This window comes from Rhea pennata, chromosome 4 (assembly GCF_028389875.1).
Source record: "Rhea pennata isolate bPtePen1 chromosome 4, bPtePen1.pri, whole genome shotgun sequence".
Taxonomy (NCBI): Eukaryota; Metazoa; Chordata; class Aves; order Rheiformes; family Rheidae; genus Rhea; species Rhea pennata.
Window position 1 is genome coordinate 7,138,973 of NC_084666.1, and position 19,744 is coordinate 7,158,716.

At 44.3% G+C, this 19,744-nt stretch overlaps 1 protein-coding gene across 1 annotated transcript in view; it reads left to right on the forward strand.

Moving 5' to 3' along the window:
* The window catches only part of FGFRL1 (fibroblast growth factor receptor like 1), a 170,064-nt gene that overhangs the window by 68,117 nt on the left and 82,203 nt on the right, over positions 1–19,744 (forward strand). The window contains exon 3 of the mRNA XM_062575204.1: positions 11,582–11,854. Within this exon, the coding sequence (XP_062431188.1) occupies positions 11,582–11,854 (273 nt within the window). The remainder of the gene's footprint in view (positions 1–11,581; positions 11,855–19,744) is intronic.

Sequence of the window (19,744 nt, forward strand, 5' to 3'; positions counted from 1 at the left end):
TACCTGGAGGCTACGCCGTCGCGCGCGGCCAGCCGCGCGGGAGACATCGTTGGAAACCGCGGCACGGTCGGTGTCAGCAGGACTCTTGCATGCTCCGTTGCTTGCTCAAGTTTGTGCAGTTAGGGTAAAGCCAGCATCAAACCGTTGCAGACCGAGGTAACAACTGGTGTGCTAGTACGCTGACGCTTCTTCAGGTGATAATTAGCACCATCTTTCTTTGCTCAGTGATGCACAGAGATGAAAGACTAGCAATGTGTTGCAGGATCTTCATCAATTTCCAATATTTTCCCAAAATGGGTAGTTTGGGGAATTCAAACAACTTTATATTTTACATCTTTGTTTTTAATATTTCGGCTTAGGCAGAATACACCCACTGTTACGTGCTGTTTTGCTCGATCAGAGATGTTCCATGCCTGGTAAGAGAAGTGCAGGAAAAGTATCTTCCTCCAGATGAAGTGCAACCACTTCTGAGCAGCAAGAGTTGCAGCACAGCCTCAGCCCTGCCAGAGGAAATACTCCAATTTTGTCTGGTATTAAAGCTAAGCCCTCCTGGGCACAGGACAAGGGGGTGTGATCAGATTTAGCAAGCCTAGCAGAACAATGAGTCTCTACCAAGTCAGACTGTGCCAAAGATGGGCAGGCATCGCTGCATGTTTTAACACTGTGTTGTGGTACTGGAGCAGCAATGATCCACGTGAAGAAAACATTACTTTCTTTCCTTTGGGTGTTGACTGGACCCGAGACAGTTTCCTGTATGAGAACTGATGGAAAAATAGATTTGAGATGTGAAGGCTTCATGCGTTATCAAGTCCTGGCTCCTGCCGGTATCATGCTTCAGCAGAGTGTGCTGCAGCACCTGGGGAGCAGGGAACCAGATGTGAATGCTGTAAGAATATATTGATGGTTTTCCTTTTTTTTTGTATGCTGTAAACTTGGTGTCTCTTGAGTTCACATGTATGTCTTCTGGATGAGCTCATGGGGTGGAGATGATAGGAGGTTTCTCTTTAAAAGCACACCCCCGATCCAAACTAAAACGCTAATGAAGACACGCTTAAGGTAGGCCCTTATAATGAGGGTTTAATCTGGAGACGGTCACATTGCTCTGAGCACTTCCATCAAGTCTAGCATGGACGGGAGGTTTTGGAAGAGTAAAATATGAATAGATTGCAGGCAGGTTTTCAAAATGCCACTGTCTTTGAAGGAGCCAGAAGGTCAGCTTTGGTTTGCATTGTTTTCTTTGCAAGTAAGAAAAGCTTTCTTTTTTTCCATTTCTGATCTTGTGAAAATTTTCAGTATTTTAATTTATTCCTGACCTAAAACAAAACTGATTTCGTGTTTTTGTGAACAGCAACCCATTTTAAAAAGCACTGTTGCTTAATCTGCACACTTTCAAAATAATGACTGACTTGCTCGTGTGCATTTCATTGTAAGTAGCTTAAAATTCTGAAGCAAAAGATGTCTCAAACTGAGAAATGAGAAGCTTGAAACAGAAATCTTGACAAATCGTAGTTCTTGACAAAATGCCATTTCCTAACAGAAAAAGCTTTCTACAAACACTCCCTACCAAGCCTGCTCTGCAGTGATTCAGCTAGAAGTGCCTTCTGTTTTAGAGCAGCCTCCGAAAATATCTTCAGTTCCTAAATACCGTGGTGTTTATCTCTTTGTGGTCACCAACAAACAGTTGTTCCTGCGTTTTTGCGGCTACCAAACTTAGAAGCCCCTTCTGACGGGGGCCCAGCAAACAGAGGGCTGCGAGCAGCCGCTCCATGTAGGGAGCCGCCATGGATTTCCCAACAGCAGAAGGCTTGCGGATATTTTGGCAGCTTCTCCGCTTTGAGATACTGATTGCTCAGGCCTATTTGGTGCAAAGTGCTTAATGCCCTTATTACACCTTTTCCACCTTGGGTATTGGGAAAGGCCAGCGGGTACCAGTGCTGGATGGAAGCACCAACTCTTCTCCAACTTCATCTCTTAAAGAAGAGATTTTGAGGAAAACTGATATACCTTAGTGAATATTGGAAATACCAATCTTGGCAAACCACTATATAATCCAGATGTGAATGCAAAAGGACACCGTGATGGTGTCCTGCAGTAGACTAGCCACCAAGGGCTATCAAGAAGGCGAACCAGCTGTTTTCAGATCTTCCCTCCCATCATTCCTGAATATGGCACGGAGTCAACCCTCGTGGTTTGTATTTCCCTGCAGACATAAACAGTGACACTTACAATTTCCTGCTTGTATGGCTTGCGCAGAAATGTCTGTCTGTAAGGGAAATGGCTAATTACTTATTAAACCTTGTACTGTGCTTAGACTGGGTTAAACGCTGACTAGCAGAGTTTGACGGTAATCTGTGTCACCAGGCATGAACCTGAGCATCCTATTTGGTAGGAGCAATTCAAATAAAAGGATTAGGTGATGGAGAATTGTGCATACTCAAGGGCACGAGCTAGGGAGCAGAGTACTGTGTTGAGTCAGAGAAAGTGTTGAAGTCAATACCTTTCTTTGAGGCCTTGTTTTTTGGGATACGATTGCAACTGGTGGCTCACAGGGGAATTTTGTTACAGAATAAGTGAATTAAACTGAGATTTGCAGAGTGTCTAGTTTGTTTTGCTATAAGTCTTATAGTTGGTGGGAGATTTGGCCGGGAAATCCACTGGGCTCGGGAAGCAGTTGGAAGGGCAGAGCACAATTGCATTTATGTCATATTTGGGGTAGATTAACCCCAGCAGCTAATTCAGGCCTGCCTGGCTGGATTGTTTCCCGGAGATTATGGGAAGCAAACAAACTCCTCGCGTTGGCAGACGTGGTACTGCGGTGACTTGTGATGGGGACGCTAGGGGCTTTGGGATGGCTTTGGCGAGCGCACGTTTGAGCTCTTAGGCAGGATTTCCAAGCGGATTCTGTATCCTCCTGCCTTGCTCAAGCCAGAGGGTTTCTAGCTTTCTTCCAGCATCAGGCAGTTTGTGCTGCCTGGAAGCAGGGTGCTAAAAAAGCCTTTAATTTCAGAACCTTGAAAAGGTATCTTTTAGGAAAAGCAAGTTAAGAATGTCATTATTCAGTCAGTTTGCTTTCTTGAACAGGAAAGAAAAGAGTAGATTGGAGAGGTAGCTGTGCCTAGGCATCCTTGTCATATTTATCTCTTTTCTAAAGACAGCTTTCTAGTCATCTGCTATATCTGAAGCTCCCTGTCAATATGATTTTAGGCTCTGAGTAAAAATGTTAGTCTTCTCTTTTGGGCCATGCTAAACCCACTGGCAGCACTTTAGAAACAAGAAATAATACCTTTTTCTTCCATACTAGAAGTGAAACATTCTAGAATAAGAAGTCTGTTTCTTCAAAAGTTATTGGAAATAATCCTAACTCTCCTCTCTGTTTGCTACCTCAAGACCTAAGGGATAAAGTTACTACTTTTTGCTGCTGAAAAAGTATTCAGCAACACTTGAAATTGAATGTCACCCATGCACATTTAATTTAATAAGATGGTAATTTCATGTTAAATAAATACCAACCGACTATTGAAAGCATATGCTCAAAGGATTTAAAAATCATGTAAAAGATATGTATCTCATCTACTGTTGTTGAACTGTAATAAATCTGTGCAATAACCAAGTGCCAATTGTTTAACATACAATAACTATTTTATTAAATTGCAGTGAAATGTGTATGCATGGCACTTAATTAAATGGAACATGTTCCCAAATATTCTATTTTTTCTTATTTTTGGAACTTCCAGAGTAGAAAATTTACTGGCAGCCTTCACCCAAGGGGCCAGTTATTACTCATGTAAAAATATGGCAAGCACTTCTTGTGCTATCAATAAATATCCTTTTTGTCCATTTAGTCGAGGAAGCAGCTCCTAGTACGGGGGTAGGGAAGAGAGAGAAAGTATGTCACTTTGCTTGCTGTAAAATGAATCTGAAAAGCCGTTTTCTCCGTCGCTTTCCTGGGGTCAGCTCTGTAGGCCTAACCTAGAACTTGCTCGTGCGAATTGTCCCCTATTCCCAAAGCTGAGTTTGGCCATCCGTTGGGGCTGGTGCACAAATACTTGTGGTGTTTTTGTGTTCCTCTCTAAAAGTCTTTTGAGTGTTCTCTTTGCTCGGCAGAGATGCTGCTAATATTTTTTTCTTTAATCTTTTGATTGTTTTCGATAAACACTGTTTTGGTCTGTGGGTTGCCAAGCCAAGAAGGACCTATTATCTCATCTAATCTGATCTCTTTCTGTCACATGCCAAAGTGTTTGGCCCAGTTGCCCCTACCCTGCCTCTTATTTTCTTTGGCTAACGCATACCTTTTGGAAAAGCAGCCTGTCTTGTTTTGAAAATATGAGAAGCTGTTGAACACACCAGTCCTTCAAACTGCGTATTCCAATAGTTAATTGTATGCATGGGCAAAACATTCATCATTTTATCTCTGTCAAAATAAGCATTGTTATCAACTCTGTTCTCCATGTAATGGCTCCCCTCTGTGCAGAGAGCCTACACTAGCCTTTGAGGAGCACCTGCTCATATCCATTGAAGCTCTTGCCATGGCTGTAAACTCTTTGGTGGTGGAATTGTGTTTGGGTGGGTGTTTGTCCAGCCCTCAACATCACAACCCCTCAAATGCCAATACAAATAGTGGTACCGATGATGTGCAGAGAGTGTAAGAAATGTATAAAATTAATGTTGGTCTGGCAGAGAGGATTAAATTTTATCCTATTGTGCGCGGGAATTGTCCAGCCCAGCCCATTCTGGAGATGGACTCCCAAAGTCAACCAACTCAAGAAGCAAATATAAAATGTGGCTTTTAGATGGCCATTTCTAGCCTTCCACATTAATTCTGAAGTGTGGGGGAACTGAGAAAAATCAGCTTTAGTGTGGGCCACTCCTGTACTAAGGGTGTTTGAAGATCAGGGTTTACCGTGATGGGTAGTGTGAAAATAAAGAACCAAATGAAGCTGCCTAGTGTTAGCCTGAGAGACTCTGTTCACATTGAGCAAGTGTTTTGTTTAATGGCCATCATTTTACTCCTTTATGTCACTGTAATCATGAAATTTGTCTGTGTTTTGCTGTATCTGTTCATGGACGTGGATACCTATGGCGTGTGGGTACTATAGTCCCTGATGTTCTTTGCATGTGTTGATGGGTTGTTTGGGTGCTTCATGGTAAATGGCTTTGCTAATTTGCTAACAGTACTTCAAAGAAATCTTATCTTCATGGAAAGTGAATGTGTTTGGTATTAAATAATAAAATATACATAACCCATGGGGCTCTTAAAACTTATTTAACTTCTTTATAACTTTACAATGCAGTATGTGGATATTATAAATTACTTTCCATTCCAAGAAACTGTCCGGGCTGGTTGACCTTCCTTGGAATTTCCTCTTTGTAATTACGTTTAATGTGTTAATAAAGTTCACTTTGAACTGTATCATGGCAAATGGTCTCATAGGACATGGGTCAACACTGGTGTGTTCACCATATGTGAAGCTTGAAGCTAACATGCAGTTTAGTTCGAGGAATAACAAGGCTAAGTCTAAACAATTGTAGAAGCAGTATCTCCTCCCCAGGTTAGCAGTAAAAGGGGTTCATAGAAAGTTAGGAATGTGGAGTGGGAAATCATTTAGCTTTCACTGCTAGGTGTTACTAAATTATAGCACTAGCTTCGAGTCACTATCAAAACACCGTATATCTAGAGGGTTTTCACGCAGAGCCATAAATCATGTTTACTACATGTATGAGTTGAACGAGTGCATGAACTTTGCAATGCAGTCCAGGAAAATATAATTATATGTGTGCTTGGATTTGACTGTGAGAAATGTGGACAGGAAGCTCTATTCCATACCTCCGTTGTGTCTTAAATATGCTTCTAGAAACTGTTTTCGCAGCTTCCTGGAAATAGCCATTTATTAAAGCAAAGAGACTTAGTCGGATTTTGCTCCTTTTGCCAAGAAAGGGCAACCACCAGCGTTTCCAGGCGCTTGGGGGGCAAAGGAAAGGAATGCTTGCAAAGCAGTGTCAGCAGCAGAGCCCCAAGTGGGGCTTTTTGATGGTATAGGATGGTAGAGAGCAGTATCGCAGGATATAAATTGAAAATTGCCCAGCTGTTCAGTAAGACAGGTGTAGGATCTGTCTTTTATATAATGAAACAGAATGGAGATTCCAGTTGCTTGTATTCGTAAATGAGGCAAATAAATCTGCACACTTGTCTGCATGTATAGGAGCAGAAATATTTAAAACAAATGAAGTGATCACAGCGTTTCCTTGTTAATGTTTGATTGGGCTTATATGATCTTGAGCAGAAAACTTGGCATCTCTCTGCGTCTGTTGGTTTCTTTCTGAGTGTATTTATATGTATTTGGAGATGGGGAAATGGAGAGCAGGAAAATAAGTTGGTGGAAAATGTAGGGTCTGGCTTGTTTAAATTATATTTTAAGCCTGATTGCACCCTGGCCCTTGGAACTCCAGGCATGATCCCTTCTAGCAACTAAAATGATTTGAATGTTACGGGGCAAAGTTATATTTAGTTTGTATTTGGAGAAAGAATAACAACCAGGCGCAGGGGGGAGGCAGCTGCATTCTCTTCACTTCTTCCCGAGCCCTGTCCGCGGCTGTCCAACCCCACCCCTCACCCGAGGCCGAAATACTAAGAAATGGCTCTCTCAGATTATTGGGCTGAGGACGAGGAGCCGAAGGAGATCAGCTCCTGCTGCTTTTGTGCCAAGGTGGGGCCTCATTTCTCCTAACCGTTGCTTCTGGTCTCATGGGCTGGGAAGTCAGCCGCTCTGTTGTCTCCAGCATGGGGTGGTGTAAAGGGAGCACCACCCTGTAGCTGGAGATCAGGCTTTGCGCAATGGCAGATTGCAAGAATAGGAGCAAAAAGCAGTTGCTGTTTTCACTCCCCCTCTCCCCTCCAGCTACAAAAATGTGTGAAAATCTGTATCGGCAATTTTGGTGCAATATCTACCTGGAACCTCAGGTTCGGCCACTTCTCCCACATCCTAATGCAAGATGCTGCGTGGGGGCTCGCTCTGTCTCTAGCACCATCCGTGCTTGCAGATTCTATGCACTCTGCCTGATGGCAAAGAAATGAAGGGGAATATGGAAGAGGGATCCCTCCCCCAGGATTTCCACCCAGGCCCTGAGAGCATCACTGTCTCCTGCTCTGTCTTGAGAGGACCCAGTCTGCAACCTTGGCCTTCAAGTGAAGGCTTGGGGCAATTTTTGGAGTCCCTCCAATAGCTGGGAGTAACGATAGCAGAATTGGGCCAGAAAGATGATATCTATTGGCATTAAAAAATCCATGTTGGTAGATACGTGCATTCAGGCTTTTACAATATGAATGTTTGTCAGATTTCAGGTTTTAAAACAGTCCCTCATGGGGTTGCTACCTAGTTCTTGTGTTGCCCTAATGCACAACCCACAAGCAAGGCAAGAGCAGCACTGCAGCAAGCAACTATATGATATTGCTCTCAAAATACATTAGATATGAGCTCTGACCTGCTCTGAGAGGCTAGGAGTGACAGGGCTGAGACACTGGCTGAGAATATACTGCTTGTACAGCAATTGCGTCTGCTTTCCAAGGCTGGGTTTGAGCACAGGGCAGCAGTCGGAGGCAGTGAGCACTGGGACATTGGCAGCGCTCAGAGTTCAGCCCATTTTTACCTCGCTGGCAGCTGTAGGTGAAGCGGCAGGTGGTTTCCCGGGAGTTTGCTGCTCAGAGCAGCTGGAGAAATGGATCCTACCACCAGGGCCACGGACTGAGCGCTGGGCTCTGCTTCCACGCTGGTGCACTCAGCTGTGCGCGTGCACGTGCCCTGGCCCTGCAGCCGGGGGCTGGGGAGGGACCCCTGTAACCCTTTGCCTTGGGAATCCTGTGCAAAGGGGGAGAGCTGAGAGAAGAAGAGTTTGGAGGAAAAAGTATCTTATGTCATCTAACACAGGGCAAAAGGATAAGGAAGAAAAGAAGGAACATAGTGAAGGTGGAAGGTGCATGGGTGGACATCTGTGTAATACGTAGGCATGTATAATAGGCTTGCAAGTAGCTTGTCAGATGAGATGGGAAAGGATAGGGAGCTCAGCAAGCCAGTGTGACAGAGCGATATTAGAAGGCAGCATCACCTAAAGTAGCTACCGAGGGCTGAGTTCCCCTCAGTACCATCAGAGCTGCTGAAAAGGGGGGGGTGTTCAGCGTGTTTTCATTGCAGCATGCAGTCCACTGCAGGGCTGGTTGCTAGCTGGTAGTTCCTGAGCGTGGTGAATTATTAATGTGGAGTCAGGCTGCCCCGGCTGAAGTGCCAAAGTGCTGCAGTGATGGAGGCTAGGGGCAGGCTTTGGGATCTGCAGCTTGTTCCTTTAACAGAGGATGGAGCTGTCATAAAGCAGCCCTGGAAATTAAACAGGACATGAGCAGTTCTGGGCATTTTCAATGCACAGATTCAGAGTGGGGATATGTTTCTGCACACAGTGCACATGGGTGTTCCTGAAGGGCTCTTTTTCCACCACATGCATGCCCCTCTTCATTACCTCCCCCCAAAATCCTGACAGCACAGAGCAGCAAGATGTGCCAAAATGTATCTTGACTTGAAGAGCATTCATCCATCACTATTGTACTCCCAAGGCAGGATTCAGAAAATACGTAGTGAAACAAGACACAGGAGATGCCTGCGTATTAGAAAGAGATAGAGATCCGTGATGATATCAACATTTGATTTTGCCATAAGCATCTACAGGAGGTCCAGCTCTCGTTGGTTTGCCAGGGCCTCTGAAGCCTCTGGTGTATGCAGAGGGACTGATTCCAGAGAGAGAGTACTGCTTACACAGAAAGTTATTAATATAAAGATGATAGATAATAAAATGGGAATATTTACTGCACCAAACAAACAGAAGGAAGCTTTTAGCATCTGTGCCCTGGGATAGCACCTTGCTGAGGAGTGCCTGCAGCTCTATCCAGCAACATTTACAGCAGGAAATAAAGCAAAGGGACTTATTTATTCTTCATCCTGAGAAAGGCACTGGAAGGACTAGCAAATGGGAAGGGGGCTGCGAAGGGCCATGCTGGCATTTGTCTTTTCAAGCAGAAAGGCGCTCAGAAACACTCCCTTTTCTGAATGCCAAAAAGGTCTGCGAATAGATCCTGTGACAGAGAGTGATCCAACAATTCCTCAGAATGAAAGGTCAATCAAAGGAAAATGGCATTTAGGAGGACCAAGCTTATTGCTGACCCAACCATGTGACAGATCCAGAGGCAACTCCAGTGCCATCAGGAGAGCTGCTTGTGCTGCCTGCCCCAGCAAGGCGCATGACGTGACTGGGAAACTATCTGATTCCTCCAGGTCTAAAAATTTGTCAGGAGTCAACCTGAATGTCGGAAGGAAAAGGGGTTTGAAGGAGCTACAGCAGGGTTTCCAAGCTGGGAGGAGGGTGCTCTCTCTCTTCTGTCCCTACTTGCCCTTCACCAAACATTTCTCCCCAGCACTAATTATAGGTCTGTTTTGCCATCTGAATATGCATTGAGTAGTATCCTGGCTCTCAGATAGATTGCAATGAAACTATACATAAAGTTTGACTTGGTTTGGTGGGGCTCCAAGTCAGAAGGAACCTCTACAAGGGCTGACCTAGAATTTTAACAAGGCTCTGAACTTGTCTGAGTAAGCATATATATAAGTAAGTGCCAAGTATGTAAATGTAGTAGAATTTGGGGCTGGATCCTCACCTTGTGTCAGTGAATTCTGCTTCACTAAAGCCTACACACACAATCTCTTTGAGTGGGTGGATCTTCTCTTTAAAAAAATCAGGAATGAGGTTTGCGTCAGATCAGCATTCAGAGCATCTTGGGATAATTGTCCAAATCTTTCCATCCACAGAGTTGGCTGGAGATCTCCTAAGTGGAGAACATCAATAGTCTGGATTGCAGGATTTAGAAAATCCTGTTTAGGCAGACATTTCTCATGGTGTTTTGCCAGTTCCCTTGGAGCATGGGAAGGCACTGTTACCTGCGAGACTCCCTCTCCTGCAGGTGTCTGCAGAAGGTGTGCCAGGAGTGTGTGGTAGTTATCTTTGTCCAGGAATGACTTTCTCAGAATAAGTGCTCTCAAGACCCCTACTTCAAAAATTCATCAGAACCTGAGTCTGTCCAAACTAAAGCTCTTTGGTTGAACCAGGCTCTTAGCTAAACTATGTCATTACTTTTGAGCTAGTTGCTGACCTTTTTCTCAACTTGAGAAACACTTCTGCTCAGCAGCAAAGCTGTGAAACTCATAGATGCTATTCAACATGAGTAATGGAGACAGCAGCTCTGTAGTCATTCATGAGCTGGACTGTACGTACTGCCTTAGTCATGTCGGGGAATATTCAGACAGATATTGAAATAATAGGAATTAGTCATGAGGAAGTGTCATGAGCTCCATAGCTTATCTCATGTGGGTCCAATCCTCTAAAATATTAGGAACGGAAATATGATATGAAGAAGCAGTTTCAAATCCCACAGACTTCTTGTGAAGTCTAGGTGCAAGTCAGCATCATCACTCCTTACCGAAAAGTTTTGTCGTTAAGCAAGAGCACGACATTTACTATCACACCTATTTATAGAATTTTCTGGGAAAAGCATTACTATTGCAGCTTTAATGGGGAACTTCTGCAATAGACTAATGAAAAGGCAGAAAGATACAGGAAAAAGAAACTGTGCTTTAACACTTCAGAGCTTTGGGAAGAAGTTCCAGGCTGAATTAGCTAAGGGACTGCTCCCACTGTTTGAGTCCGTATTACTTCTTTTCCTTGAGTGTTGGCCTGTCCAAGTGTGTACTGTTACCATGTGGCAAACAGTGTGTTCACTCTGTGGCATTCCAGGGCCACTCTGTTTTACATGAAATTATGACAAATAATTTCAAAGCACAAATGTTTATTCATCAGATTAAACCAACAGGATTGTCAAGACAATGTATAAAAATATCCTCTTTTCAATACCTGCAATGTTAACCTGTCAGGCTGTGCTGTGTCCTTCAGAGAAGGATACCCCAGCGAATGTCCAACAACTGTTCTACTGCAGGTGTATACATCTCAGATAAAGCCCATCTGGTGACTATTAAAAGGAGCTACTGTACACACAACATGAAAGGATTATAACTTTTTCTTTGCGGGGTGTAGGGGAAGGGAGTGTTTTGTTTTAAGTATCACTGCTGCTCCTAATTTTGCCTTCAGGATTGGTGCTAAGTTTAAAACAACTACAGTTGTTCCACCGACTGCAACCCAGCAGTTTGGGTATTGGGCTCCTTGTGCTAGGAAAATAGGGTACTTTGGAAAAGGAAGACAGAATCAGAGCCAAGATTCCTTGGTTGGTTAGAGCTGCTGGTTAGCGTGAGCTGCTAATGAGGTCAAGGCTGCAGCTTCAGGTCTTGCGCAGGCCAGTATCTCTTTTGATGTATCCCTCTGTAATCACTTGCAGTTTTAGCCTTGGTTGTAAGTGATTTTTAGTAATCACCTTTTACAATATCTTTATATAACAGTTAATGTAGTAGTGGCCTGATTCATGATTAGCCTTTAAATCAGTGTCATACTACTGCAAAAAGCAGTAACAACTCTTCCCCTTCCTGTTTTTTCTTAGGTCCACCGAGGATTGCCGATAAAGTGATCCACCGTCAGTCTGTGAGATTAGGCAGGACCATCAAGCTCCTGTGTCCAGTGGAAGGTGACCCACCACCTCTCACCATGTGGATGAAGGATGGGCGGACTATCCACAGCGGCTGGACAAGGTTCCGAATCCTTCAGCAAGGGCTGAAAATCAAGGAGGTGGAAAGCGAAGATGCGGGAACGTACATTTGCAAAGCTACCAACGGCTTTGGCAGCACAAATGTGAACTACACCCTCATTGTGATTGGTGAGTACAGCTGGAGGAAAGCCAGGTCTCACCTGCTTTGTGGGGAGAGGGAGAGTGCGATTTCTTTGCAGCTAGCTGTCAGTGACTGCAGATTTGCTTTGCTAATCATTTACCGACCTCCCCTCTTAACTGGCCCATTCCAGTGTTTGAGGATTGCCAGAGTTGGCTGTGTTGCTGCACATCTTCTGCATTGCAGCCGGCTGCAGGCAGATAAGATTACGGAGTGCCAAAGGTTACAAATAAACAGAAATGATGCAATAATCACTAGGGTACAGATCGCAGCGAATTCCACACAGGAAAGCTGTGTGATAAGGGGAGGTCACACTGATCTTTATGTTTGCTGTTGGAACCGGATAGTTCTCAAAACAAATGTTAAGGCATCCATATAAAAATGCACAGCTGGGGAATCCATGTACTGAGTTTTCACAAAGAGTGGTGTCTCCAGGAACAATAATATTTAGGTTGAAACAAGGCTCAGAGCTGGCATATGACTCAGGGATGCTCAGTTCCTGAGAAATCCCCGTGGTGGAGACAGGATTTAAAAAGCTTCAGCTCTCATCTTGGAGACATGGGTTCTTTTGCTATGATTTTGACTTACCCCAAAGAGCTTGCTTGGCCTACAAAGCATGTCTTGGGGTCACCTATTGGGATGAGTGATCATGAGCCCCCTGAAGAACCTTCTGCTGGGTAATCAGAGAGTCTCCTGTTGTTGCTGCTGTGGAAATGTGTTCTTTGCTCCTTAGCTGAGGGAGCTGGAAAGAGACTGGGTGAAATTTGAGTGGTGGAGAATGTTGAAGGGGCAAAGGGAAAGGGTACAAAGTGGGATGAAATCATGTATCTTGCTCACTGTTTCTTAATCGTCTCTTGCAGTACTTGGTCCATAAAGTTTGTTTCAGTTTGAAACAACTAAAAGATCTTACTGAGATCTGTGTTGCTTGATAAGACATGAGGGCCCTACTTGAATTCTGTCCAGTTCCCTCTTCATCCTCCAACAACAGCGCTGAATGCCCTTTGTGTCAGGAAATGGCTCTTTGCCCTCAAAAGTCTCTGTGGAGAGGAAAAGTGATAATCATGCAGCCCTACATGTTGCTCTGAGGAGAGAAAGGTAACTTTTCCTGCCCACAGGAAAGAGCTTATGACTCAGCCCAAACCAGTTTCTGCATTTCTGGCTCTCCCTAAGGAGACAGGATAACGGAGGAAGGAACTCATTGCCTGGCATCCCCCTCAAAAAGGGACATCTTCTGAGCTATCTCTTGCAGAGGTGTGCAATCACACGGTGCCTGGGCCCAGCTGCATACAGTGGAGCTGTGGGAAGGGTTGGTAACTTGGATACAGGAAAACAGAGGCCAGCACTTGTACTGGAAGCTGGCTTATTGGACAGATCTGGCCAAGGTTAGTTTGGTTGTAGGAGCACCAGGAATGCATCTGGAACTCCATGGCTGAGATACATGGGGAAAGGAAAATTGAGAACTCTGATTTTTCAGAGGCAAAGTGCCTACTGTGATTGACCTCTGACATCTTATGACTTCCAAACCATAGTTGAGCAAGTGCTGGTTGGCCAAAATTGTGTGAGAGAAATCTTCCTTCCCTCCCCCCAGAAAAAAGGGTACATGATAGATGATTATATTGCAGTGCTCAGGTGCTGTTGGTATAGGTACAGTATAGATACAGTCTTAGGGGTGGTTTGATGTGAGATGCTCAGGACTGAAAGGGCAAAGGAACAGATACACCATCTGAGATGCTGTGGTGTAGCTGACAACAGCCTCAGCAATGGGTTGATGTTCTCAGGCAAACCACTAATGCTGAAAGGCTTGTTAATGACCCCAAGGGGTGCAGGCAGCGGGTTCCCTGTGGATAGCATTGCAGGATGAATCACTGGGCAGTGCTGGGTGTGGGAGTGAGGAGGCAGGGGCCACCTCGAGGTCAGTGACTAGCTCATTGCAGAGAGCTGAATTTGCTTCCTTTTGCATGGAGGAAGCAAAGACACTAGGAATTACTCATCAAGAGAACAGCTATCTTTTATTTGGGGGCTGAAGATTGCACTCATTGATGAGACTGTAGCACCAGAGATCCCTGGCTGCTCACTCCTGGCCATTTCCCTACTGCAGGCTGGTACTTGTAGGGAACAAGCTGCAGCCTGCTGTCCCCAAAGCCACCCTGTTCTGCCTGCCAGGGGACTTAGACAGGTAAAAGTGAGAACAGGGTTTAGGGCCAGTATCTGGCTGTCTGCTGCTTAGCACTTGCCTGATATTTTTCTCTTCCTTCCCCTCCACAGTACGGGGGCTGCGGTGGGTTCAGAGCATGTAGCAAACACTTGGCACTGCTTGATAGAGGATTGTCATCTGGTAAGAGGGTGATTCTAGGAGAAGGCACTTTGTTGCAGAGCCATTACAGAAGAGAGACCAGAACATAAATGTCTTAGCAGGAAAGAGATGCTTAGGTGAGGGAAGCCCTCTTGCTGTGAGACTCCTGTAGCATCAGTAGGACGATGTGTAAAAGCTGGCATACAACTTACATGCAGTTTACAGTTTTGATTTTCCTCATTCATCTCCTTCCTATGCATGTTCATCCTCCTCTTTGCTACCTTGTACAGAAATGATAAAGTGGAAATAGTCTATAAAGATGGTTGTAACCCCTTTCGGAAGTGACTTGGTCCTTCCTGACTGATTAGCAGAAGGGAATGTTATAGGAGCTTGCTTCAGTCCTGCTTCTACTTCTTTAGAATCTGGAGGTCACCAAAGTCTTTAATCTTCTGTGTCCTCTACCAGCACCCTCTGTAAGACTCAGGGCCCAAGTGGCTCCCATTACTCCAAGAGACAGAGGCACATTGGCATCTATGAGTCAAAGGAGGCCTCGAGTGTTCTTGGTAGCACAGCAAAAACACATGAGAGGGAAAAGCCAGGGGATGCAAGGTAAATGCTGGACTAGCATTCAGGAAGGATTGAGGCAAAAGCTCTAATTCAGTTGCTCAGGGAAATTGGATTATCAAGTTAAATTGTGTCAAGAACAATAGCGTTCATTATATTTGGCACTGGAAAGCCCTGGGCACAAACAGTAGGTATTCGGAGCCTCATCAGGCAGCCGTGGAAGGAAATGGCAAACTCCCACCAGCCTCTGTGGGTGTGAGATTGAGCCCTATGCAAACAAATATTGATTACCCAGTGCCAAGAAAAGGGCAGCTTTACACTAAATGTGTGACAGACATGTGGGCTGAGTACTCAGTCATCTCCATGTGTCCTTCTTCTAATGTTAGCTAAATACAGTATTTCTTAGCTTCTGTTCACCTTCCTTCCTTTTCACGCAGCGTACTCCTGTGTGGTGGTGTTGCTCAGACCATTTCTGATGGATTACTTTATGTCCCTCATCTCCAGAGACACAGACATGTTCCCAAAAATGTTTTAAACCAGTTGCTCTTCACTAGAAAACTTCCCCCCTGCAATCAAACGTTCCTCTGGGATCTTTCTTGCCAGACTTTGCAAGTAAACACACGAGTATCACTGACCTACTCTTTCAAAGGATTCAAACCTTTAAGGCTTTGACCAGATGCTTGTGTTCATCCTGGTGAAAACACTTTTGATTGAGAAAGGTCCTTTGTTGATTTTCAAGAAGGAGGAAGTGTTTTTAAACCAACTGCGTGTCCATTTCAGGACTGAAGATCAAATTGATGGAGCTGTTTTGTTTATGCTCCGGAAAGCACAAACTTGATTAGGCAGAGTGGCCTTTTGAACCATATGGCCTTTTCTCTCTCTGCTGCTCTCCCGCTTCTTCAATGGAGAAAAAGTCCTCTTATTCCAGCTTTGTTACTAACACTAAACGCACATAAACCACAGGTGTCAGACATCAGCAAGGTGGTTAAGATATTAAATCTAGAGTAGAACAGAAGACAGATTTAAAAGGATCCTGTCAAATGATTCATTAATTTTCAGTACTTGAGAAAATAAAATCCATTTGGCATGAAACTGTTCTGGGAGTCTGACCAGTAGTTTCTGGAATTCATTCAATACTGCTTATTGAAACATTTTGGAGTTTTGCTTATTAATCTTAACTCTTATTAATTAGTCTTTACATTCCATTAAAGTGTAGAGAAGCAACAAAAATCTGTGCCATTATACAAATGAGTAACGAGAGCCCGTGGACATGCCTACACCAGTGGGTGCCGGCAGAAGTGGCAGGGGTGAGCTCCTTTGTCTGCCTTGCAGGTTGTTCTCATGTCACTTCGGGGCTTTTGTAGCAGACCTTGCTTGCAACCAACCAGCTCAGTGCAGAGCAAGCTTGGATCTGCCTGTACCCATCTGGTAGACATACCTACACACAGTCTGGCTGGAAGAGTCTGCAGTCTGCGTGCGCAAATGAGATGGATTGCTGTGATTTTACAGATGGTAACTGAGGAAAAGAAAGATCAGATGATTAATCCAAGACCACAGAAAATGTGAGATGCTGCTCAGCATTTAGCCTAAAACTCTAAATATCCCACTAAAAGACTATTCCTCCTTCACAGTGCTTGGGAAAGTCTTTTCTTCCTAATTCAGCCTCCTCCTGCTGCTGTGCTGGAAGGGAATCTTCTCCTCTTAGTCTGGTATTTTGATCTCCCTCCTCAGACAAAGGTTTTGCCAACCCAGATGGTAGCAATTGGTTTCTGCCCTCCTTATTTCCCCATCCTCTTTGACTGCAGGCCTTGGATCCTAAAGATCCAAGGAATCCTGCTCTAATACACCCCTTCATGAAATGTAAGCCAGTAAAAGCAGATAACCAATATAAGTCAAAACTACAATTTCCTCTCCTAGCCAGCCTTAATAGATTTTGTGGCTTACCACAAGATTTGGGATGCCAATTACACTGCAGACAGATTTACAAATGCTGGAAGAGGAACTCCTCTTTAATCAGTATTAAATCAGCATTGCAGTTATTAAGTACAATGGTTCCTTATTGTGGAGAATTATCTGTAGCCCATCAAAACAAATGTGCTGTACCTCCCTTAAAAGTTATTTGTATAATGATGCCTGTGAAAATCTTATCTCTGATTGTCCACTGAAAGTTTTTTCCAGCTGAATCAATTCAGGGGAGTTGGTTTATAGTCTACAGGTATGAATAGTAACTTTGTTTTTTGTTTTTTGTTTTTTTTTTTTTTTAATGCTTGGTTGAAGCCTGCGGTTTCTTTACTGCAGAATAAAACTTCTTTGCCAGGGTGCTATAAAAGGAGGCCTAAGGCCAAAGAGGAAGAAACGAAATACTGAATAGCTGCTCATTATATGAAAACTGTCCACCTCGTGTGTTGAATGAGGTGGGTGCTGTGGAAAAAAAATAGCATGTGCTGGTGTAATTAAAGACTGTGTCAGAGTGCGTATGGCCAGCTTGGAGAAACTGTGAGATTGCACAGGCAATGGTAATTCTTATATTTCACAGCTTTTGTGTGCTTCAGTGCTCATCCTTTTCTTTTACAGTTGATTATGGAATCCTTGAGTTTTTTACGGGGTCACTCAGGAATATAAAGTTCCTCCATTGCATTGATAGTCGTATTATTCTGCACCCACCTTGGGCACAGTGCAAAGGGCTTCCCAGGCAGCCCCACTGTGCAGCAGCTGCTGGAGGAGGAGTTTCCCAGTCCCATGTGCTTCTCACCTTATGGGTGACCACCCTGCAGCCCCTGACATTTCGGGGCTTTTCCCTCTGCCAGCCAAAGTACTCATGCTGGGTGCTCGGGGCAGGCAGAGCCGTCGCATGCTCCAGCCGCCAGGCCCTCCATGGGAAATCTTAGCCCAAATGGGTGAGATTAACCTAAGGTGTGAATAACTGAAAACTGAAATAATAAGGAAATACTGCACAACCTCTGTGACCATCTCTTCCTGCAATAACAAACAGTATCACTTGTTCCAGAAGTCTGGTCATTCTTTAAAGGGGAGATCGTCCGGGAACACCTGTAGGAAGGGCTATTAGTAAATATTTATGCTGTGGCATAACGACCTCTTTCACTAAGGCACAGCACAGAGGGCTTTTCACTTGCAGAAACGTTACAGGCCAAACCCTCTGAGGTGTGCCAGCATTGCAACGCACGGGGCCATTGCTACAGGTGCTACCCCGTAAACATGTCAGCTTGCAGCCATCGTTCAACAAAGTGATGAAAGTTCAGACTGTCTCTCTGTTTATGTTTGCGTATGTGTGCATTGGTTTTATTAGCTTCTGTGGGAAAGAAAAAGAGATGCAAGAGAGGGAACGGGATTGACCCTGCCTTGGTAGTTTCTTACTTCCTTGGGAGTTTATAGGGAGATACTTTTTGCTAGAGTGCATCTCAGCTCAACTTCCAAAAAAGATCAACATTTAAGTACAAGAAACAGCTGCTCCAGTGCTTTTCTTTCTTGCTCTGTATCACTGGCTGCTGTGTTTGTTGTTTCTCCTCCTTGGGTTTATTTGGAGAGAGATTTTGGTAGAGAGTCCATCATTTCTGAGTTTATACCCTCCTCCCTGCTTCCTGCTGCTCTGAGCAGCCACAGAGCTTGAGCTCTTTTGGCATTCAGAGTAGTAAAGTCTTGGTGCAGAGAGCAGGAGGGAAGAGTGTAGCTTGTTGTCCTAAGCCTCTGGTGGGCTGCTCAGAAACTGAACTGCATCTCACTTTCAAACAAATCAATTTTACTATGAAATGTCTACTGTCTGTCTGCTGCAATGGATTGCTTTAAGAATCTTTCATGACATCAGAAGATTTATCTTTAAAGTAGCTTTTTCCTGCTGAGCCAGCTGCTATTTTATGGGTTTTTTTACAACTTGTCCAAAGAGAGCTCTCTTTGATAGCAGGCATGTGTGAAAAATTTGCATTAAAATAACCTTTTTTTAAACAGTCAGCATAAGTATCCGAAAAAAAAAAATCATGGCAGTGTCTGAATGGATATTTATTCTAATGTGCTTTTTTTCTGCTTATAGTAGTAGAAAATACTGTGTGAAAAAAGTCAAGTACAGTAAAATATGGTTTGCATTACAGTTCTCCAGTGAAGTCATCAATCCGTGTCTCAGAGCTCATTTATAGTGCAAAAGCTGAGAAAACATTTGTAGTCCAGAGTCAGGTGCCACTAGCCATTTTGGAAAACCATGACAAATTCATTTATGTTTGGGTTTTTGCCTCTTAATAAGCTCTGGGGACCAGAGAGAGATGTGCTCAGCAATAAGATGTGAATCAACGTTGAGTCAGCAATGTGTGCGCCAAGGGACTGCTAACGCTGAGCAGAAACTGAAATGAGTCAACTCTTGAAGAAGGAAAAGGTACAGTAGTTGCCTTTGAGAATAAGGTGGCTTAGCTTGCACTAGTCATGGTATGGGGTGAGCACTGCTCCTTTAACACATTTGTTTCAGCGTGAAGTGTGAGAGGTAGCCCATGCAGCGTGGGATCGTTAACACAATCGCAAAACATATAATCATGACTAATGATGATTAGTCAGTTGTTCTATGGAAATGAAGAATTCCTTGTGACAATAAACAGTAACAAAGTTATCATGTTTAATTTGTAAAGGTCCCAATCCAGCAGCTGGATCTACGTTGGTGGCCTCCTGTGCGTGTGCAACCTGATTAACACCAGATGAAGATCTAGCCATAGTTGTTGATGCTTAGTAATGGTTATGTTGCTAATTAAAACTCAGTTTGTTTTTGGTATTTGGGAGCTGAGCAGAAAAGGGGATCCTCAATTCACTCCTCAAGGCCTGGTGGTCACAGCCATGGCGCGAGGACTGCCTGGCGGCGGGCTGTGTGGCATGCCGGGGCCATCACCATCTTCTGCACGGAGGCACCTCCGCCTGCTGGGCATCAGGTCCTCCAGGCACCAGGAGATCTGATGTGGCAGCCTGCAGGAACTGAGCCCGTTGGCTAGAGGAATCTGAAGGGCTCAGCACATTCAGTGCATTTTCCTAT